Below are 24,324 nucleotides of genomic sequence, written 5' to 3' on the forward strand. Positions count from 1 at the left end.
CCTGAGGCTCTTAGGAACGGTGGGAGTTGAAGTCCAAAACACCTGGAGGGCCCATGTTTGCCCATGCCTGATTTAGCACCACGCCCCTCATTCCTCAAAGTGGCTGAGGGAGAAAAGGAACAGGCCTGAGGCTGTTAGCAATGGTGGGAGTTGAAGTCCAAAACACCTGGAGGAAGGCCCAAGCTTGCCCATGCCTGATTTAGCACCACGCCCCTCATTCCTCACTGTACTGGCTAGGATTGATGGGAGCTGTAGTCCAACAAAATCTGCGAAAGAGTATCAATTTAACCCTCCACGATCCCAGCTGCAGAAAAATTGTCTCTCCAAAACTGGAAGGAAGAGAGAAGGGAGAAATATGACGTCACGAAGTTTGGACAGGAAGACGTTTCCCAGTGGCTCTTCTGCGCAAGCTCGGAGGCAGCGGCGAGTGACGCATGCGCACTGGCGTTCCGGCGCAGGGCTTCCCCCACCCTCCTCCCTATCGGCGCGCGACGGGTCTTGGCTCGCGCCTCGGCGGCGGTTAAAAAAAAAAAGATAATAAATAGAGAGGGCGCGCGCTCGCTCGCTCGCTCGTGTCCGGGGCGCGTCCTCGTGTTGTTGCCGAGGGAGGATGGCGCCGAGGAGGCCGGCGGGCCTGGGCGCAGGGGCGTCGCGCGGCGGGAGCACGAGGGCCTGCCCAGGAGCGTGAGGGGGGGGGGGCGCTCGGGCGGGAGCGAAGGGGGCGATGGTGCGGGGCGGCCAGGGCCATGGCAGCTTCCTCCGCCCCTTCGTGCTGCTCGCCGTCCTCTTGCCGCCGTGGCCCCCCGCGGGCGCCGAGACTCTGAGGGAGCCCCTCGAGGCGACCCTCGCCGCCGCCGCCATTGGGCCGGGCCTCAGCGTCTACATGAGCCAGGAGGAGGTGCGCCGCCTCATCGGTGAGTGAGCGAGGCTGTGTGAGGGGCGTGTTCGGGGATCCCTTCCCTCCGCCAGGCCCCGGAATCGCCAGGCCCTCTTTCAACCCATCGAGAAGGCCCAGGCGCAGCCCTGGGGGGATCATCAGCCCCTCCCCTCGCCCCTGGCACGGCCTTGGGAAAGCTCCCCAGCAGCAGTAGATCTTGAGCCTGGGTTGGAAAGCAGCAGCCAGGCACGTACGTGGCCTTGGAGGAATCGCCCCTTCCCTTTGCTTGAACTTTGCGCCTACAAAACATCCCGTCTTCTCCTTTCGTGAGAGTTAGACCCCTTCCACACAGCTGAAAAAAAATCGCACAATATCTGCTTTGAACTGTAGTATATGGCAGTGAGGACTCAGATAATCCAGTTCAAAGCAGATATTTCTACCTTGATATTCTGGCTTATATGGCTGTGTGGAAGGGCCCTTATTATTATTATTAAATTTTATTTGTACCCTGCTAGCATCTCCCGGCGCAGTGGGTTAAAGCACTGAGCTGCTGAGCTTGTTGATCGAAAGGTCGCAGGTTCGATTCCGAGGAGTGGCGTGAGCTTCCGCTGTCAACCCTAGCTTCTGCCAACCTAGCAGTTCGAAAACATGCAAAATGTGAGTAGATCAATAGGTACCGCTCCGGCGGGAAGGTAACGGCGCTCCATGCAGTCATGCCGGCCACATGACCTTGGAGGTGTCTACGGACAACGCTGGCTCTTCGGCTTAGAAATGGAGATGAGCACCACACCCCAGAGTCAGACATGACTGGACTTAATGTCAGGGGACTACCTTTACCTTTAGCATCTCCCGAAGGACTCGATGCGGCTTACAAAGGCCAAGGCCTCAACACAACAACAACAGACAATAACAATACGATGCAAAGCAAATTAAAAACATAAGCAATAACACAACAAAACATGACACTATTACGCAATAAAACCAGAGCCGGGCCAATGATGGGTATAGGTTAAAAAGTGCTGGGTGTGTGAGGTGGTATGTTGGAATTCTGGGCAAGTGCAATGTGCAGAGAGTCTTAAACTCTAATAAAGTGCTTCTGGGACGTAGTGCTGGAGGTTATCCTATTCTGGAAAGGCACATCGGAATAACCAGGTCTTCAAATTCTTCCTAAATACTGCCAACGTGGGTGCTAGTCTAATGTCTTTGGGGAGGGTGTTCCAAAGTCGGGGGGCAACCACAGAGAAGGCCCTGTCCCTCGTTCCCACCAAACGCGCCTGCGACACAGGTGGGATCGCGAGCAGGGCCTCTCCGGATGAACGAAGTGAGCTCATGGGTTCATAAACGGAGATGCAGTCACGCAAGTAGGCAGGTCCCAAACCGTTTAGGGCTTTGTAGGTAAAGCACCTGCACCTTGAATTGGGCTCGGTAGGTAAACGGCAGCCAATGCAGCTCCTTAAACAGGAGGGTTGACCTCTCTCTGAAAGGAGCGCCAGTTAACATCCTGGCCGCCGCCCGTTGAACCAGTTGGAATTTCCGAGCCGTTTTCAAGGGCAGCCCCACGTAGAGCGCATTGCAGTAGTCCAATCTGGAGGTCACCAAGGCATGGACCACCCCGGCCAGATCAGCCTTCGCGAGGTACGGTCGCAGTTGGCGCACGAGTCTCAATTGTGCGAAAGCCCTCCCAGACACCGCCAACGCCTGAGCCTCAAGCGTAAGCAATGAATCCAAGAGGACTCCCAAACTGCAGACCTGTGGCTTCAGGGGGAGTGTAACCCCGTCCAGCACAGGTTGCCACCCTATACCCAGGTCACGCAGCCCCACGTAGAGTGCATTACAGTAATCCAATCTAGAGGTGACCAAGGCATGGACCACCCCCGGCCCTTAGACTGATTTGCAAAGCAGGGAGGGGTCTTGTGGTCTCCTCCAACAATTTTCAGTGCTAATCATGGTGATTAATTGCAACATTCACACTTGCCTTTAACAGACAAGTTCTTTCTCCCACCCTGGACCTTCCACAGATTTATTTATTTACTTATTTATTTATTTACATTATTTCTATCCTGCCCTTATCAGCCCGGAGGCGGCTCAGTCGGCACAATTCGATACCATAAAATACATACATTGATAAAGCAAAAAGAAACATTACAATACATTTAAAAATCTGGAAACTATGTCCTCTCGTTCAAATACTCATCCGTTCCATCGTCTTGGTCGTTCCTGGGTCAATTTCCGATTCAAGTTTTGTCTGTTTAACCCGAGGTTCCGAATGCTTACTCAAAGAGCCAAGTTTTTACTCTTTTTCGAAAGGTCAGGAGGGAGGGGGCTGATCTAATATCCCTAGGCAGGGAGTTCCACAGCCGAGGGGCCACCACAGAGAAGGCCCTGTCTCTCGTCCCCGCCAAACATACGGGGACGATATATAAACCTCCCTTGTCTAGTTTCCAATATACCTCACAACCTCTGAGGATACCTGCCATAGATGTGGGTGAAATGTCAGGAGAGAATGCTTATGGAACATGACCATACAGACTGGAAAACTCACCGCAACCCACTTTGGTTCTGATTGTACATATCTTACTGGATGGCCCTTGGGATCTCCCTCCCACTGATATAATTCTAAGCTGAAGTTGGCAGACTGTGGACCCTTCCACACAGCCATATAACCCAGAATATCAAGGCAGAAAATCCCACAATATCTGTTTTGAACTGGGTTGTCTTGAATCCATGCTGCCATATATTCCAGTTCAAGGATTAAAGGATTTTTTTTCCAGATTTTGGAAAAGCTGTATTTCCAAATATATAAATAATGAGATGCCTTGGAGATATGTAGAAGGGCCCTTAGATTGCTTTTCTAAGCAGAGATGGGATGAATCCCTTCTGGTCTCTTTCAACACTTTGGTTCTGTTTGTACATATCTTCCCACATGAAAGAAAGTACTGGGTGGACCTTGGGGGTCTCCCTTCCACCAATACGATTCCAAGATGAGGTTTCCGCTTATGAACCAGTTCAAGCCCTGAGGTCCGCAGGGGAGGTCCTCCTCTCAGTCCCACCCCATCACAAGCATGGTTGGAAGAAACAAGAGAGGGGTCCTTCTCAGTGGTGGCTCCCTGGCTCTGGAATGCCCTTCCCAAGCAAATTAGATTGACTCCTGTCTTGCTGATTTTTAGAGAGCAACTTAAAACTCGGCTCTATTAGCTTTTGGGGACAATTCATCTTAAATTGAAGTATTTTAGTAAGATCGATGGTTTTATCATTTTTAATGCTTTTATTTCGATAAGAGCAGCTATTTTTTATGCTGATGTTATGTTCTTATATGTTTTCAGTAATTGCAATGGTTCTATTTTAAGTTATGTTAATTTGACCTATGTACTTTTTTGTATCGTTTTAACAGTTAACTTGCTGTAAGCTGCCCTGAGTCCCTTCTGAGAGAGGGGTTGGGATATAAATGAAACGGATTATTATTTATTGGCAGACTGTGCTCATGACAAATGGGACAACTGCTGTAGCCAAGGTCATCCAGCTGTAGAAGCAAGCTGATTTTAGTACTTACTTTGTGTTGAGGGCAGTAATTACTTCATGAGCAATTTTCAGCTTCACTTGTTTCAAGAATGGAGCATGGTTTAAAACAACATCCTAATCCAGGCATGGGCAAACTTCAACCCTCCAGGTGTTTTGGACTTAGACTCCCACAGAATTGTGGAAGTTGAAGTCCAAAACACCTAGAGCGCTGACGTTTGTCTATGCCTGACTTAACCCCTTATCCAAAACACTTGGGACCAGAAGTGTTTGGGATTACAGAGTTGTCCCCCCCCCCCCACACACACACACACATATTTTGGAATATCTGTATTTTCATATAAGTACATATATGTACATAATGAGATGGCAAATAGAGGGAGAAAACGTGGAGGCCGTGACAGACTTTGTATTTCTAGGTGCAAAGATTACTGCAGATGCAGACTGCAGCCAGGAAATCAGAAGATGCTTACTTCTTGGGAGGAGAGCAATATCCAATCTCGATAAAATAGTGAAGAGTAGAGACGTCACACTGGCAACGACGATCCACATAGTCAAAGCAATGGTATTCCCTGTAGTTACCTACGGATGTGAGAGCTGGACCTTAGGGAAGGCTGAGCGAAGGAAGAGATATACTTTTGAACTGTGATGTTGGATGAAAGTTCTGAGAGTGCCTTGGACCGCGAGAAGATAAAACCGCCCCGTACTTCAGGAAATAAAGCCCGGCTGCTCATTGGAGGGAAAGATAGTAGAGGCAAAGAGGAAGTACTTTAGCCACATCATGAGAAGAAAGGAAAGCTTAGAGAAGACAATGATGCTGGGGAAAATGGATGGAAAAAGGAAGAGGGGCCGACCAAGGGCAAGATGGATGGATGGCATCCTTGAAGTGACTGGCTTGACTCTGAAGGAGCTGGGGGAGGTGACGGCCGACAGGGAGCTCTGGCATGGGATAGTCCATGAGGTTACGAAGAGTCAGAAGCGACTGAACGAATGAACAACAACAACACATAATGAGATGTCTTGGAGATGAGACCCAAGTCTAATCATGAAATATGTTTATATTTCATATACACCTTATACATACAGTATAACTTGTAGACATTTGGATACACAATGTTTGTAACAGTTTGGTGCTTATAACAAAGCTTGTGTATATCAAACCATCAAAAAGGAAAGGTGTAACTATCTTAGTCATCCATGTGGACAGGTTTTTTTAGTATTTTGTATTTTCAGAATTCCAGATAATGGATTCCCAACCTGTAAATTGGTGTTTTTCATGTAGAGTACTTCGGTGTTGCTGACTTACATAGAAGTCAGCAACACTGAAAAAATCAGAGTAAATGTCATTTAGGGCGGACACGGATTGCTTATTCCTTTCCTGTTTCAGGTAAAGGGTAACATTTTAATCATCTTTCACATTAAGCCATGAGGAGGATCTCCCAAGTGTCTTTGCTAAACATGCCTGTATTATGTGCGGAAATGCAATAGTTGTGGAGTGATGAAAATATTTTTATCAGTAGAACTCTTTCAGTATCTTTCAGGTATGTAGTTCTCACATATTGGAAACCCTTATTTGAAATCAGTTTCTCATGATCTCCTGTGTAATGGTACTTTAAAATTTCTCACTATAGACTGCTTGGAAATTTTTCAATCTTGATATATGTTGTCAAAGGCTTTCGTGGCCGGAATCTCTGGGTTGCTGTTAGTTTTCTGGTCTGTATGGCCATGTTCCAGAAGCATTCTCTACTGATGTTTCTGCCACATCTATGGCAGGCCTACTCGGAGATTGTGAGGGCTGTTGGAAACTAGGCAAGTGGGGTTTATATATCTGTGGATTGTCCATGGTGAGAGAAAGAACTCTTGTCTGTTTGAGGCAAGTGTGAATGTTGCAGTTGGCCACCTTGATTAGCATTGAATGACCTTGCAGCTTCAAAGCGTGGCTGCTTCCTGCCTGAGGGAATCCTTTGTCGGGAGGTGTTGGCTGGTCCTAATTGTTTCTTGTCTGTCATTCCCCTGTTTTCTGAGTGTTGTTCTTTATTTACTGTCCTGATTTTAGAGGGTTTTTAAAAAAACTGGTAGCCAGATTTTGTTCATTTTCATGGCTTCCTCATTTCTGTTGAAATGCTTGTGGATGTCAATAGCATCTCTGTGCAGTCTGACATGATGGTTGTTAGAGTGGTCTGGCATTTCTGTGTTCACAAATAATATGTTGTGTCCAGGTTGATTCATCAGGTGCTCTGCTATAGTTGACTTCTCAGGTTGAATAAGTCTGCAATGCCTTTCATGTTCCTTGATTCGTGTTTTTCAGTTGCGTTTGGTGGGCCCTATGTTGCATGGTATACAGTAGACTTCAGCAGAAGTGAGAGGACCCCTCTTGTCCTTTGCCGAATGTAGCATTTGTTGGGATTGTTTTAGTGGGCCTGTAGATAGTTTGTAGGTTGTGTTTCTTCATCATCCTATATGTAAGACCATTTACCGTACTTACCTCTGTGTAATATACTTCTTCATAAGCCCCTTAATAGGATGCCTTCATTTTTTTCAAATGAAATGTTGTTAACTCAGAACATTCTTCTGTGTATGTGTGTGTGTGTGTGCATTCTTCTACTACATCTAAAATTGTAATATCTGAACATCTAGTCTGGCAAACTATCAAATATCTTCTGAGACAAGCCATTTCTGCCTCTATTCTATATTGTTTCCTTTGCAATTATTAGATAACCTAAAACTTCTAGAAGAGGATTTTAGGAACTGTAATGGGGAGAGATAGCAAGATAATCCCTTTTTGCAGACAAGCACTTTGGAAACAGCCAATGAAAAATTACCTTGCAATAACTCTTTGAGTTAGTGTTAGAAACATTTTAAATACCAGATCCTTTATAAGTAACAAAAGCCCTAATTTGTGGCTGACAGATTTGGAGGACAAAGGCAAGCCAGAGTGGGTAGAGATGTTACAGCAATGTAGGTTATGATACTGAGAAAGCAATCTATGTAATACAAACATGGGCAGTGCCATATTCATTCATAGAACACATCAAAATTCAGCATTCTGTGTCTGAATAGAACCAGTGGATGTTGGATACTTTACTTTCCATTGCATGCAGGTTCTTGAATAAGGTACTATTTACTGCTATTACTACTGACATTTCTGCTTTCATCCTCCATAACTATTAGTTTGAATTACAATAAGTGCTTTTCCAGATGCTATAGATTTAGACTTGGCTGTTCAGTTTTAAGGTTTTCTATGATAAAGTGAGTTCATATGTTAATGTATTTTAAAGTATTTATGGGTGCAATTCAATCTAGAAAGTTAGCATGCAGTAGTTGTTTGAGTGCTGGTCTAGAAATCTTGGAGACCAGGGTTCAATTCCCTACTGGGTGATCTGGGGCTGATCATACTCCCTCAACCTAAGAAGGTGGCATTGGCAAACCTCCCCTAAGGAAAACCTTTGAGAAAGTCTTAGGATAGGGTTGCTGTAAGTCAGAACCAACTTGAAAGCACATAGCAACATTTCAAGCTGCTTTATAGTAATAAAATATGCAATGACATACACACTAGCCATCCCCTGCCATGCATTGCTGTGGCCTAGTCTGGTGTGGCCTAGTCTATTACTGGAAAATACAGTACAGTAATGTGTAAGTATTGGTTACTAATATATGTAATTTCTTTATGCTTGTGGGTAAACAGTATTTCTTGTTGTTTCTTTGTCAGTGTTGATGTAGAGATTGTCTGGTTTGCCTACCCTGGAATATGCAACATATAATTATCCTTCTTTAGGGAGCCCTTTCAAATCTATGATACTATATCTGTCATATACATGTGTGTGTGTGTGAATCAGATCTATCTATCTATATACATCTATGGCTGGATGGCTCTTTGTCAGGAGGGCTTTGATTATGTTTTCTTGCACTGGTGAAGGGAGTTGGACTGGATGGCTTTAAGGCAGCATTTCTCAACCTGGGGGTCAGAAGGGTTTCCAAAGACCACCAGAAAACACAGTATTTTCTGTTGGTCATTGGGGTTCTGTGTGGGAAGTTTGGCCCAGTTGTATCATTGGTGGAATTCAGAATGCTCTTTGATTGTAGGTAAACTATAAATCCCAGCAACTACAACTTCCAAATGTCAAGGTCTATTTTCCCCAAACACCATCTGTGTGCATATTTGGGCATATGGAGTATTCGTGCCAAGTTTGATCTAGATCTTGATCGCTTGAGTCCACAGTGCTCTCTGGATGTGGGTGAACTACAACTCCAAAATTCAAGGTCAATGCCCATCAAACCCTTCTTGCGTTTTCTGGGAGTCCTGTGAGCCAAGTTTGGTTCAGTTCCATCACTGGTGGAGTTCAGAATGCTCTTTGTAGGCTAACTATAAATTCCAGGAAATACAACTCCCAAATGATAAAATCAATTTTTTTGAGTGATGGTCACTACTTGGGTTAGTAGGTGTCTTGTGGCCAACTTTGGTAGCAATTTGTGCAGCGGGTTTTGAGTTATGATGTCAATCAAAACTAACAGAGCATTTTTATATAGAGAGAAGAAGATTTATACACACATGCATATATATATACACACATATACAGCTTTTATTACTACATAGACTAGGCTATCTCCAAATAATATTTTCCCCATGTGCCAACCTTGGTTTTAAGATCATTAGCAAAAACCTTTCTTTCTGTTTGATAAGACTCCCCTATGAGGGATATCTAGCTAGTGCCATCTTTGTTGTCTTTCTTTAGACCAGGAATGAGGAATGTCTGGCCCATAGGCTGTATATAGCCTGCAAAATCATTTGGTATGACTCTGGTGTCTGTAAACAAGTAAATCTATCTCACTGTCTCCCTTGAGAATGTGAAACCATTGATCTTTATGTTTGACCACATAAGTGGATATCATTTTTTTTAAAGTGGAGACTGCTACTAGATTTTGGGATCAGGGCTACAGAATAGTCTTATGTCTTTGAAGAACTCTCCCAGATTTCAGCAAATTACTGGTATAGCATGCTCTCTTACTTTACAGGGCAGACTTTCCTAAATGGGTGCCTTATAGACGTTTTGTACTCTGTTTTGGAGCATCCCAGGTCATTGACCATATTGGACTGATGGATGTTGGTGTTCAAACCTTCTGGAAGGCATTAGATTGGAAAAGACTAACCTACAAGGTTTCTGCTTTGGTTACTGCTAACTTCCTCCCAGATAGACTGTTGGGTGTGCTAAAGGTTCGGCTTTAAACTAATTAGTAATCTGGAATAAACCTAATCATTGCAGTCGACAGCTATGTGATTAAACTTATTTTCAAGAATAGAAGCATGCCATTTTTGACTACCAGATAGCTGAAATAGCTTGTGTAGCTTGATTTGATATATTGTGATGTGGAAAAAGTGGCAGTATCAGAAAATCAATGCAGTCATCTTGGCTTCTAGGAAGAGTTCAGGTTTGGTTTAGGTCCAATTTATTCCTTTTTTTGGTAGTCCAGAATAGCCACAGAACTTTTCTCTGTCACCACATTTCAAAGAAGTTGATTCTCTTTCCATCAATTTTCTTCAATGGCCGACTTTCACACTCATACATAGAAATTGGAAATACAATGGCATGGGATGATCTTGACATTAGTATTCAATTATATATATTTACACTTGGCTGTCTTGTTTCTTCATAGCTGCCTTCCTAGTCTTAATCTTCTGACTTCTCCATACTGATTAAGGACCAAAGCAAGGTATAGGAAATCTTTGGTGCATTCCATTATCCCTTATGCCTCTTAAACTCACAGTGTATGTGTGTATTATGTGAGGGATCCATTTTAGAACCTTTTGTATAATATATTTTTTGTACTATGTATGGAAGACTTTTACCCCAGCCAGTATGACACTGAAATACTGTACAGTACAGATTCAGTAAACTTCCCCTGGACCTGCTATCCTGTGAAGATGAGAGCACCTAAAGCGATGGTTCTCGACCTGTGGTTCCCCAGATGTTTTGGCCTAAAACTCCCAGAAATCACAGCCAGTTTACCAGCTGTTAGGATTTTTGGGAGTTGAAGGCCAAAACATCTGGGAAACCCACAAGTTGAGAATCACTGATGTAAAGGAAAGACATGCATGTGCTGGAGTCTCAAACACACTTTTCTCTGGTTATCAAATCTGGTGGAAAGCCCAACTATGTGGTGCTGTGCACCTCTGTGCAAAGAAAGAGTCCATTTCTTTCCTTTGCAAAGAGAAGTGACCGAAGTCTGGATGCACTTCTGTCTGCTAGGAAAGAAGTCTGCTTCTTCTGCAGAGAAGTGACAGAAGCCCATCTGCTTCTGTCAGTTCAGAAAAAGTCTGGCTCCTTTATCTGCAAGGAGAAGCAATCAGAGCCCGGCTGATGTCTCCCCAGAGGAAAAGTGTCCATCTGCTTTCTCGGTGGACAGAAATTCAGCCGGGCTTCTGTTGCTTCTTCACAGAAGAAGGAAATTGGCTCCTTTGGTGGACAAAAGCAAGTAAAGCCAAGTTGCATTTCTTTCTGTCAAGAAAAGAGATGGGCTCTTTCTCTGGGAAGAGAAATGCAGTCGAGCTTTGACTGCTTTTCTGCACAAGAGGCACAGTTGCAGTTTCACAGTGGTATGGGTTGTTCTTACCAGCACTTAACATGTTAATTTTTTGGGATCAGCACAGTTTCTGTTTTGTGTGGATTGATAGAATGTAATTGGCATTTAGGAAATCTATTTGTAAATGCTTAAAGATGCCAAAAGAGGAGCAAATATCAGTCAGTCCATGTATATCTCAGTTAATGGATATGTTCCTTAGCATTACTACTTTTACAAAACGTGTGATACCAGAGGCAGAATAATGTGAAAAGAATAGGGACCAGTTCCTACCCTACCAAAATAAAATAAAAATGAGCAGTTCAGCATGTTCAGTATTAAAAATTTAACAATATACACATGTGAAATGAAATAAGTAAACCTTGCATAAGTAAACAAACATTTTGAACCTCCTGGAGACCACCTGAACATTTCTTCAAAAAGGTATCTCAGAATGACTTTTTCTTTCAGGAAGGTCTTCTTTTCTTATGGGTTCCATCTTAGTGGCCAAACATACAGATATATTGCCCCCCGCCCCTCCAACCATGCTGAGGCAGGCTTATCTGCTCTTCACTCTTCTTTGTTTTGTTTTTCACGCATGCTCAATAAAGAATTCTGGAGGCAGGCATACAGTTGTATTGGTTAGAGTAGAATCTTGTTCTTTTAAAGCTTGATCTTTAATGTATTTCTCAATCTTACACTTCAGGCTTGTATTTTTCTAGTCATTGTTCACCACCTTTTCAATGACAACGTTAAGGAAGAAAAGAGGACTGAACAGGTACCAATAGTTTTTTAAGGAAAGTAAATTATTTGTCAGAGGCTTTGTTAACTGAGGCATATCTGTACTATAAAAGGGGATTTTTGAGACATGAAAAAATCTACTTGGAATTTCTTATAGTTGTTTACTCAGTTTTTAGAGCCAGGAGCTCCCTCAACTTAGTTTCAGTGGGCAAGTGATTTATAATGTTTCATATTTTATAGGACTTGTTAAAGTAGTTATACTGATAGCACTGTAGAATTGCCCAGTAATAGGTCTTGAAAACACCAGAATACAATAGTTAATGAATTGTTGTTGAACATGGGGAGAGTATTAAGACATTCTAAAAGCTGTTTGACAGAACTGTGACAAATGGAAACAGTGACAAGTGGAAAGTGATTGTTACTATGTTGATTTGTTTTCCAGTGTTTTGCATATTCAGTTGTATCCGTGGCACTTTACATTTGTTGCCCATCTTCATGTCAGAAATTGTCAGCATTGATATTGACGGTGCTACAACAAATTCAAAAGATGAGCAGCTGAAACCTTCCTTGCCTTGTTGGTTCTCTTGGGACAATATTCAATCAATACTGTAAAGTCCGAGAGGACAAAGCTGGAAAATTTGCCTGTCAGCTACAAACAGCAATAAGGAGGAAGATAGAATAGCATAAGCAGTTTCTACCTCCTTGTTCTGTAAGATGAAGTGGGCTGGAAAACAGAAATTGGAGAAGAAATGCTTCTTTGTGCTTTGTGGAATAATTCCAGTGAGGCATACTATTCTACTGTTGGCATTAAAATTATCTGAATATTAAGACTGCTGTATATGATATTACAAAGATGTGAATAGCAGCATACTATTAGTAGTAGCAGGACCATGGTGATACAGCTGGTTAAAGCACTGAGCTGCTGAACTTGCTGATCGGAAGATCCGCAGACAGGGTGAGCTCCCTCCGTTAGCCCCAGCTTCTGCTAACCTAGCAGTTTGTGCAAGTGTGAATAGATCAATAGGTGCCACTTCGACGGGAATGTAACGGTGCTTCAAGCTTTCATGCCGGCCACATGACCTTGGAGGCATCTGCGGACAACAATGGCTGTTCGACTTAGAAATGGAGATGAGCACCACTCCTCAGAGTTGGACACAACTAGACTTAATGTCAAGGGGAAACCTTTACTTTACTAATAGTAGTATAGTATTAATAGTAGCATGCAGAAATGTACTACCTAGATGTGTACTTGTATTTGAAAGTTTTAGCTCTTATTTAAATCAAAGAAGAGTGAGTATTGTAACAAATTAATGTTGTACATTTAGAATAAACATGTACCTAGAAGTATAATGTACCTTACATATTTCACATGTAAAAGCTGAACTATCAAGTAATAATGAACAGTGTCTTAAATTTCTGATATAATGTAGCTAATGTAAAGTTGCCAGTTACTAACAAAAGTAAGGAAAAGTGAACTGGTAAAGTTGTCTTTTTTCCCCCCGGGGAGGATTAATACTTTTTAAGATACTCTATGACATATTTAAACAAAATTATTTATTTATTATTTACTTAAAACATTTATATTCTGCCCTTCTCACCCCGAAGGGGACTCAGGGTGGAGCACAGCATATACATGGCAAACATTCAATGCCGGGACACAAATTCACACACACATAAATATTTTTTAAAAATACGGATGCACAATAATAAAATAATTGCTAGTAGTAATGCAAAATCTGTTAAATGTTTAGAAAATGAATTCATGTATTGTCTGTTCTGCTCTCAAGGAAAGGGAGTTCTCACAAGACCCTAAATAAGCAAAAAAACCAAAAAAAAAACAAAACACTTTCACATGCTAATTGAAGAGAGCTGTTTTGTACCTAAAGCTCTATGGACTTCAAGCTATTCTGCTTTTGTGCAAGAGGCCCTTGAAAAAGCCCTGTTTTGTTACTCTCTTAGAGTGACATGGTATAGTTTTGTAATGAACCAGGACTTCTCCACTTTTTTATAGTGAGAATAAATACTCCCCCATTCTTTGTATCTGCTTCAAGAAGGGCCTTGTCTTTTTATGGTGCTGTTTAAGTCCACCTTCTTCTATGCTTGATTTAATTTATTCTCTTTGGTTTATGTCCAGATGTTGAGCACAAAGATATATGTTAATGTGCTTTAAAGTACTTGGGCAAAGCAAAGTGCTTCCTCTTAAAATCTAAAGGAGGCTAAAAACAGGCCTTATCATATGGTTTGTTTTAAATTAGGTAAGATCTCTGAGCTTCAAGTAGTGTATACATGATCTTGCCTAGTGGGGGCAGCAAACTACTAAATAATTTGTTTAGTGGTTTTCTTAAAAGGTTTTAAAAGCCAGTTAATTAAATTGTTTCACTAGTCTTGAATTTCATCTACAAAGGAGTATAATATTCTGAGTGCACTTTTCTTTGGAATTTATAACTTACTTGAAGACAAGCTTTCTGTTTATTTTCCTTCATACAGACTTACTAATCATATGGACCGATACAGAATTTAGGGTCTTTGTGCACTGTAAATGTGCATTCGAATACAAAATGTGGACAACAGCATGCTAAATAGATTGAGATGGGGTTTCAGAGTTTTTGTATATCCATTGATACTACTTATCTGATGTAAATATAATTTTTCAGTAAGGTGTTTTATTTATTTGTTTTTCATTCTATAATAGCTAATTATTGATTTTATCATTCTGTTGTAGGATTTTCCTATATTTATACTAAGCAAAACTGAAAAAATAGTTAAGAAGTTAGAAACCCATATCACAGATTTTGAACCAGCTTTACATTCCAAATCACCAGCATAACATTTCTTGTTGTCCACTAACCAGGCCATTTCATGGTGGTTTGAGTGTAAGAGAAGACATAGTATTTGGGAGCAGTATTGGATTGTGCTCTCTGATATGAAAGTAAGTTGTAAGTATGGAAGTAATTCTCAGCATGACAGAAATTTAAATCATCCCGAATCACATTTTGGTGATGTTGTATTGGTTCTGAAAAGCTATTTGGGGGATAATCCAACTGAATCATATTAAATAAATGTGAGAAATGCATTACTAGAAAACTAGTTGTTATGATGAGATCCTTATTTGGATGCTTGCTTGGAAAGGGCAGGAACACTGTTGTGAATAATAAGAAATTTTAAATCCTTATTAGTAGGAGTTTAATGAATCTGACCATTTTTAAACAGCATTAATTGTAGAAAAAAGGTTATGCATAGTAATACAAGATTAATAACAGTTGCTACATAGGCAGAGGAGTGAAAACATTGGCTTTGTTACATGTAGTTATAATTTTATTTTCCTGTTAAATTTTGGTCAAGTTGTATAATTTAGTTAGCAGTAATTATAGTTCAACATAGAATGTCCATATTTGCATATAAATTGAAGCCATATCAGTAATTTAGTTTGTTGAAGCATGATGAGGTTATATGTAAATCTGCCTATACTAAGAAATTATAATTTTGTTAACCAGTTTATATACCACAATATAAGCCCATAGTTTGTTGTTGGCCAATGACCTCAGCCTCTTTAAATGAGACCTAAAAACTTGTTGAACCTCATGGTTTACTATCAGTTCCCCTCATTGATACAGAGCTCACAAAATATAAGAAAAATAAGCTAGAAGCCAAACAGAGGAATGTGCACCATTGATTTTTGGGTGGTGGAAGGTGGGGAAAGGACGTCTGTTCAGGTCTTGGCTTCAGTAACAGACCATAAATAACGCAAATCATGTTTTTTTTTTATGTGCAAACATACCCATTTACAGATGTGATAGATCATAGAATCTAGAATTCAAAGACGTTTCCAAGCACTATACAATTCAACTCCCTGCCATAAAGGAATGCACAAACAAGGCACTCCTGACAGATGGCTATCCAGCTTATGTTTAAAAAGCTCCAAAGGAGGAGATTCCACTACATTCCAAGGCAACCTATTTCATTGTCAAACAGCTCTTACTATCAGGAGGTTCTTCTTTATGTTTAGATGGGATCACTTTTCCTGTACTGTTAAATCCATTGCTTTGTGTCCAAAGAATGATCTATATGGGTGAAAAAACAAGTACTTACCTCATTTCCAGTGCTGTTAGAACACATGATGTATGATTAGTTTCACAGTGAAAGTTCTTTTTACGCTACAGTTTTAGGGTAGAATGGGGGTGGGGGCAGGAGAATGGAAAGATATGATATTTTGGTTGATTTTTTTTTCATCTGGCCAGCTTGGTGAATGTTGCCTTTAAAAATCATTCAGTGCCTCTAACCAAAGACTAGCAGGGTGTCTAAATGGGGTCCTTTCAGAACTAACATTTGCTCATTGACAGTGTAAGAGCTTGACATTGCAGTAGACTACCATGGAGAGTTGGATAGGCATCTTTCAGGAGTGCTCCAGCTGTATATAGCTGCATGGCAGGGAGTTGCCCCCATGGCACTTGCAACCCCTTCCAGCTTTTAAGATCCTATGATTCTGTGGACTACAGAAGAAAAGATTTTGACAGATAGTACAGGGTTCAGAGATGCCTATGAGCATGGAGGGCTGCACTATTTGCTCAACAGTTATGCTGAAAAAGTCTGGATGTTTTGATAACCTTACAAACAAAGACAAAATATGCATATGCATATATTAATCATTTGATGTATATATAATTGTGATAACTTTCATGGATGAAACAACCAACTGTAATGCGCCAGAACCTTAACAAAATAAACTTGCTTTGAATGAGTTTAGGGGGAGTTTTCAGTCCAGTGGCAATTCCAATATATTGAAGTTTAAAAAGAGTTAGCAATGTGGTTGAGGTTAAGGTTTTCTATAATTCTCATATTTCCAGTGAGAATTCCAGTGCCTATCCCAGTAAATGAGCCCAGCCTACTTAGAACCACAGTACATAACTTGAATTTCCGCTGCATTGTTTATTGAAAACAGAATGGAACTTTATTTGTCATATTACGTTAACATTTGTTCAAATAAAATAGCACTCCAGCGGCAAAAACAGTATTTTTATCCCAGCTGTTCTTGGGTTTTTGTTTTAAATACATAACATGGCAAGTAACTGAAACTAGGTCACTGTGCAAGTGACACTGATAGCTCTGGGACTAAAACATGCTGTTCTGATGCTTAAAAGGAAACTATATTGTGTTTTATAAATAAAATATTGCATTGCCTTGCATTATCTCAGATATATACACATTTTAATGTAGTTTGCACATTTGGGTTGTGAAAGAGTAATATTGTTTTCTGATGAAGTCATAAATGGGTATATAGCGAAGTATATGAATTGAGCCTAATAGAGAGTATGTCAAAAGTTGGTGTAATGTAATGCCTAAAAGAACAGAGCTTAGTTGAATATATATATATATATTCGTGTCAGGAGCAACCGCTCCTGTTGTGAGAGAATTGGCTGTCTGCAAGGACGTTGCCCAGGGGATGCCTGGATGATTTTTGATGTTTTATCATCCTTGTGGGAGGCTCTCTCATGTCCCCACTTGAGGAGCTGGAGCTAATAGAGGGAGCTCATCCGCCTCTCCCTGGATTCAAACCTGCGACCTGTCGTCTTCAGTCCTGCCGGCACAGGGGTTTAACCCACTGCGCCACCAGGGGCTCCTAGTTGAATATTACTTCTACCATACCTTGAACTGTGACTTTGAAGACCAGGGTCTGAATCCCAACTTGGTAACTTTGGCAAGTCATAATCTCTCACCCTCTCTGAATAAATCTTGCCAAGGAAACCCTGTGATAGGTTCCCTTTGTCATCGCCTAAGTAAATTGAAATTATTTGAGGGCACACAACAACATGGATTCCTTGAAAGGTCTTGGCCAAGCCAGTTTCATCCTCATTGTTCCACCCAGGAACCACAAGAATAACTTATACAGGGTTATCAAACAGAAGAGCAGGGGAATTACAAATCCTCATTATATCACATTCTGTTTCTATTGTATTACACAAAGCTTTTTGAGCAAATATTTCAGCACCATCTCATTATTCTTAAGCACATACCAGGCTTTTGCAGTCACACAGACAGCCATTCTCATTCTAATGTTCTCTGTCTCTCACACACATATCTTCCTGCCATTTCCTTTAAGTAAATGGTAGAGATACCAAGAAACATGTGAGGGACGCTTTCATTTACAAAGTACTTAAAGCAGGGGTCCTCAAACTAAGGCTCAGGGACCGGCCAGCCCTTTACGTCAATAAGTAATGATAAAATTACATGATTGATTGCATCTGCAAAAAGGAATAAATAGGTGGGTGTGTCTTGCAGGTCCCCTCCAACTCAGTAGAGGAAGGAAATGGATGTCAGGAGAGTTTGGATAGTGCCTTTCTGCCCAGAAGAAAGGGGTCAGTCTAGATGTCCCTTGATAGGGTCTGTACTATGATTTTGGTCTCCACCAATTTAACACAGTTTGAGCCACACAAGCGAAGTTTCTGGAGTAGAGCAACTATTTTCAAAGTAAAAACCACCCAATGAAAGATGAAATAACATTTTCAAACCAGGAATAGATTTTCTTTATTATTAAAAAATGTTTTTTTATAAAAACTTTGAAAATTTGCCAAAAATCCATGGATAAGTCAAAGGTTATGAAATTTGGTGAACGAACAGTGGTCCATGTGTTCTACCACTGTAGAAAGTTTCATCAGGATTGGTCTATAAATGAGAGAGGGAGAAGCCCCTGAACTTCCCCCAGTGCCAGTGCTGGTTTTTTTCCTACTGCGCATGCGTGTCTGCCATTAAAGAGACAATTCAGAAGTTTCTGAAAGTTTTGATTTTTTTAAAAAAAATATTAGGAAGTGATTTTAGAATTGAACCACCAGCGCCCCTACATCCGAAATGATTTTTGAACCTTTTTTTTTTCAACCAAGCCTATATTGCATGTCCTCCCCCCCCCCCCCCCCCTTGCGTAAAGGGCTGGGTTGGTGATTTCAAATGAAATCAGGCTGTCTTCATTGAGTTTTTGATAGACAGTCAAATCTATGCTTTTCTGTCTTTGATGACTAATATCTTTAATAATAAATAGTACTAATAAATAGTGAAACTAAACCAGTTATTATTCAGGTTACTGGAATGTTGTTGAAAAAATATCTGCTGTCAGAAGAGAAAAGCATGTGATAAAGAATGTGACTAAATCACAAGAAACTAGTTCAGCCTTCTTTAAATCATTCTGTGGGTTTTGACATGGGGTGAATTTCTTAATAGATTCAACATGATCGAACAGGCATGGGAAATTGTAATCATAAGGAATAGGTTCAAGATTGTCATAATCTGCCAAAATGTTTTTAAAACATTCACCACCGACGAAATTTCAATATCGATTTGTGCAGGGAGTTACAAATGTTACTTTGTATAGTTAAAAAGAAAAGCTCATGTTTGGGTTGTCTCCTTAAAATTGCTGGAATCACTTTTGTCTACAACCCTTATGGTGTCTGTAACATTGAGTAAGTGCCAACTTGATTTATATATATTTTGACATTTTTGCTGACACTAAATACAGTATTTGTTTTCCTCCCTCTTAAACATGAACAGCTGTTATCTTTGTTTCTTGTATTGAACATTGATTGTGCCTGTAGCTTAGTTATTCATTATTTTTCTTTTTTCAATATTTTAGGTATTGATGCAGAACTTTATTATGTGAGGAATGATCTTATCAATCACTACGCTTTGTCATTTAATCTACTAGTACCTGTAGAGACAAACAACCTCCATTTCAGTTGGCATGCTAAGGCAAAGGTAAGCAAAACGTGTGGAACAGAGAAGATTTTCTACTTTCAACTCCAGACTTGGAACGTTAGGAAAGAGCAGTGGGTTATGCTTGCCACCATAGGGCCCTGGATGTCCAGGGCAGTTTATAAAAGCTCACACCTGTCACTCCAAACTGGAGAATTTGAAGTACAAGGCTGTTTTGGAACTAGTCATCTAAAGTACACATAACACCATTGTTTCACATTGCTCAAAATGGAAACCCAGCCCTATCCTCCACAATAGAGTCTCATTTCAAACAGTTCAGCTGTCAAATCATTATTTGGTTTTAATGAATAAGCTCAGCCTTCCTTGCTTTTGCCTCTTTTTCTAAGTTCAGATTCTCTTCCCCATTGCAATTATTCATAGTTCTTTGTGGAGTCTGTACCTCTCTCAAATGGGTTTTGTGCCTGAATTAGACTTGGTTTGGAATGTTCCAGAGCTCAGTAGCTTGACAATTTCTCCCCCTTTCCCTTTCCTCCACCTTCTTATTGCATTTGTCCCTACTGCTAAGCTACCGTTGCCTCAGTTTTGTTTCACCTGCCAACAGAACAGCTTTAATTCTCCAGGTTTTTCAGTATCTTTATTCAAACTCTGCATTACTTGCAAGAGAAAAGATTTATTATCGGATCAACATGAGAATGTCCTTGTTTGAACACTAAACATGTGTTTCAAGTCATCCCTCCACATTTACAAGTTTGACTTCTAGGGATATAATTAAATTGTTCTCTGTAGGAATAGCTAGGTTCTCCAGTGCTATTCTGTGGTCAGCTTCCTTTGGAAGTTGACAGTAGAGCTGTGGTGGAGACCTAGAGGTTCGTCAAGAGGTGTTCCCTCAGGAAAAATGATAATGGCCATTTTTAATTTGTGGCTTTCCTACTTTTGCGGAGGTCCTACACATCTAATCCCAGTTAATGTGGAGAACTGACTATACTTGTCTTTTAGTTTAAATATTTGAGTATGATTCCGAGACTAATAATTTCATACCTAGTTTAATAAAGCAAAATCCAATATTCAGGCGAATATGTAGGCTGTATTTTTTTCTGCTGAGAAAAATGTCTGGTAAATGCCATGTTTTAGTGGTGGAAAATACAACCACAGACAGCCTGAATATGTAATCTGCTGGAAAGTGCCTGGTATTTTTCCCATGTCTGCTCCTATATCCTGGTTTTGGCATAGTTTATACTTCTCTTCAATTTTTCATTAAGATATCCAACCCCTCAAAGACACAGATATTTCTGTAGTTGGGACACATGTAGATACTAACCACAAAATGATGGTAAACAACTGTCTGGTGTAGTCTTTGAAATTTGCCTTACGATTGTTGAGTTTAGCACTTAACAGCATAGTCGAAGGCTTTCATGGCCGGAATCACTCAGTTCTTGTGGGTTTTTTCGGGCTATATGGCCATGTTCTAGAGGCATTTCTCCTGACGTTTCGCCTGCATCTATGGCAGGCATCCTCAGAGGGTGAGGTCTGGAGCTGGGAAAAAAGAGGGTTTATATATCTGTGGAAAGACCAGGGTGAGACAAAAGGCTTTTGTAAGATGGGCTAGGTGTGAATCTTTTCAATTGACCACCTTGATTAGCATACAATGGGCTGACTGTGCCTGGAGCAAACTCTTAATGAAAGGTGATTAGATGTCCCTGCCTGTTTTTCTCTCTGTTGTTTTAATTTTAGAATTTTTTAAAACTGGTAGCCAAATTTTGTTCATTTTCATGGTTTCTTCCTTTCTGTTGAAATTGTCTACATGTTTGTGGATTTCAATGGCTTCTCTGTGTAGCCTGACATGGTGGTTGTGAGAGTGGTCCAGCATTTTTGTGTTCTCAAATAAAATGCTGTGTCCAGGTTGGTTCATCAGGTGCTCTGCTATGGCTGATTTCTCTGGTTGGAGTAGTCTGCAGTGCCTTTCGTGTTCCTGGATTCTTGTTTGGGCGCTGCGTTTGGTGGTCCCTATGTAGACTTGTCCACAGCTGCATGGTACACGGTAGACTCCTGCAGAGGTGAGAGGATCCCTCTTGTCCTTTGCTGAACGTAGCATTTGTTGAATTTTCTTGGTGGGTTTGTAGATAGTTTGTATGTTGTGTTTCCTCATCAGCTTCCCTATGCGGTCAGTGGTTCCCTTGATATATGGCAGGAACACTTTTCCTCTGGGTGGATCTTCATCTTTACTCTTGTGGCTTGTTCTTGGTCTTGCAGCTCTTCTGATGTCTGAGGTGGAGTATCCATTGGCCTGTAGAGCCCAGTTGAGGTGGTTCAGTTCATCTTGGAGGAGGTGGGGTTCACAGATTCTTTTTGCACGGTCTGCCAAGGCTTTGATGGTGCTTCTTTTTTGACTTGGGTGATGGTTGGAGTTTTTATGTAGATATCTATCTGTGTGTGTGGGTTTTCTGTAGACGGTGTGACCCAATTGTTGATCTGGTTTGCGGATGACTAGGACATCTAGAAAAGGCAGTCTTCCTTCCTTTTCTTTTTCCATAGTGAACTGGATGTTAGGGTGGATGCTGTTAAGATGTTCCAGGAACCTGTTGAGTTCTTCTTCTCCATGGCTCCAAATGGTGAAAGTGTCATCCACATATCTGAACCATATAGTGGGCTTTTTGGTTGCTGTTTCAAGAGCTTGTTTTTCAAAGTGTTCCATGTAGAAGTTAGCTATGACTGGGCTGAGAGGGCTCCCCATAGCTACTCCATCTTTCTGTTCGTAGAATTCATTGTCCCACTGAAAATAGCTGGTGGTGAGGCAATGGTGAAACAGCGCCGTGATGTCTTCTGGGAACCTCTGGTTGATGAGTGCCATGGTGTCTGCAACTGGGACCATGGTAAATAGAGACACCACATCGAAGCTGATCAGTTTGTCGTTTGTATTTAGCTTGATATTGCTGATTTTTTCAATGAAGTGGGCTGAGTCCTTGATGTAGTGTGTTGTGAGCCCAATGTGGCTTTGTAACTGTGCAGCAAGAAATTTGGCTAAGTCATATGTGGGGGACCCAATGGCACTCACGATTGGTCTGAGTGGGGTGGAGTCCTTGTGGATTTTGGGGAGTCCATAAAGCCTGGGTGGAAGGGCTTCCGATTTGCATAGCTGCTGTCGTATGTCGAAGTTGATGGAGGAGTTTTTAATTAGAGTGTTGGTTTTTCTGGTTATTTTGGAAGTTGGGTCTTGCTTAAGTTTTCTGTATATGGTAGGGTCCAGGAGTTTTCTGATCTTCTCCTTGTATTGCTCTGTATGCATGATGACTGTGGCATTCCCCTTGTCTGCTGGCAGAATGAGGATATCAGGATCTGAATTTAGGTCTCGAATGGCTTCTCTTTCCTTCCTAGTAATGTTACTGGAGGGGAGTTTTGCCTTTTTCAGGATCCTTGCTGCTTCCGCTCGTACTTCTTCTGCTTCTTCCTCTGGTAGGCGGTAAATTGCTGATTCGACATTGGCAATGATGTTTTCTACTGGGATCCTGGTGGAGGTTACAGCAAAGTTTCCTCCTTTCGCTAGTATGGATACTTGGTCTTCAGAGAGTTGTCTGTCTGTCAGGTTGATGATGGTCCGTGATGTATCCAGTTCTGGTTTCGGCTGTTGCTTTTGTCGTTTGTGGAATTTTTGTTTTTGTCTGTTGGTGTGGACAACCATATTCTTCTCCATTTTCCTGTAGGTGAGATTGTCTATTTTGTCCCAACCAAAAACTCCAACCATCACCCAAGTCAAAAAAGAAGCACCATCAAAGCCTTGGCAGACCGTGCAAAAAGAATCTGTGAACCCCACCTCCTCCAAGATGAACTGAACCACCTCAACTGGGCTCTACAGGCCAATGGATACTCCACCTCAGACATCAGAAGAGCTGCAAGACCAAGAACAAGCCACAAGAGTAAAGATGAAGATCCACCCAGAGGAAAAGTGTTCCTGCCATATATCAAGGGAACCACTGACCGCATAGGGAAGCTGATGAGGAAACACAACATACAAACTATCTACAAACCCACCAAGAAAATTCAACAAATGCTACGTTCAGCAAAGGACAAGAGGGATCCTCTCACCTCTGCAGGAGTCTACCGTGTACCATGCAGCTGTGGACAAGTCTACATAGGGACCACCAAACGCAGCGCCCAAACAAGAATCCAGGAACACGAAAGGCACTGCAGACTACTCCAACCAGAGAAATCAGCCATAGCAGAGCACCTGATGAACCAACCTGGACACAGCATTTTATTTGAGAACACAAAAATGCTGGACCACTCTCACAACCACCATGTCAGGCTACACAGAGAAGCCATTGAAATCCACAAACATGTAGACAATTTCAACAGAAAGGAAGAAACCATGAAAATGAACAAAATTTGGCTACCAGTTTTTAAAAAAATTCTAAAATTAAAACAACAGAGAGAAAAACAGGCAGGGACATCTAATCACCTTTCATTAAGAGTTTGCTCCAGGCACAGTCAGCCCATTGTATGCTAATCAAGGTGGTCAATTGAAAAGATTCACACCTAGCCCATCTTACAAAAGCCTTTTGTCTCACCCTGGTCTTTCCACAGATATATAAACCCTCTTTTTTCCCAGCTCCAGACCTCACCCTCTGAGGATGCCTGCCATAGATGCAGGCGAAACGTCAGGAGAAATGCCTCTAGAACATGGCCATATAGCCCGAAAAAACCCACACTTAACAGCATACTTTGAATCATTTGGTTGCTAATTTATCATTAAAATACATGCCATTTTATTTAGCATATTTTCCCTTTTTTATTCTTTTGCATCTCATTACAGATTGAATATAAGCTGGGGTTTCAGGTTGATAATCTTTTGGCTATGGATATGCCACAGGCCAATATTTCTGACCAAGGAGAAGTTCCTCACACGTTATCTGGTAATAAATCTTCTATTGGATAAGTAAATA

General features: G+C 41.3%; 1 protein-coding gene across 2 annotated transcripts in view; it reads left to right on the top strand.

Annotated features, from left to right (window-relative positions):
* Nucleotides 1-430: 430 nt before the first annotated feature.
* Nucleotides 431-24,324, top strand: part of RYK (receptor like tyrosine kinase) — a 55,118-nt gene continuing 31,224 nt past the window's right edge. For both annotated transcript variants that reach the window (XM_067465929.1, XM_060767996.2), the window contains exons 1-3: nt 431-914; nt 19,308-19,429; nt 24,195-24,294. In XM_067465929.1, coding sequence (XP_067322030.1) covers nt 725-914; nt 19,308-19,429; nt 24,195-24,294 — 412 coding nt within the window. In that variant the 5' untranslated portion in view covers nt 431-724. The remainder of the gene's footprint in view (nt 915-19,307; nt 19,430-24,194; nt 24,295-24,324) is intronic.

The sequence above is a fragment of the Anolis sagrei genome, chromosome 3 (assembly GCF_037176765.1).
Source record: "Anolis sagrei isolate rAnoSag1 chromosome 3, rAnoSag1.mat, whole genome shotgun sequence".
Classification (NCBI taxonomy): Eukaryota; Metazoa; Chordata; class Lepidosauria; order Squamata; family Dactyloidae; genus Anolis; species Anolis sagrei.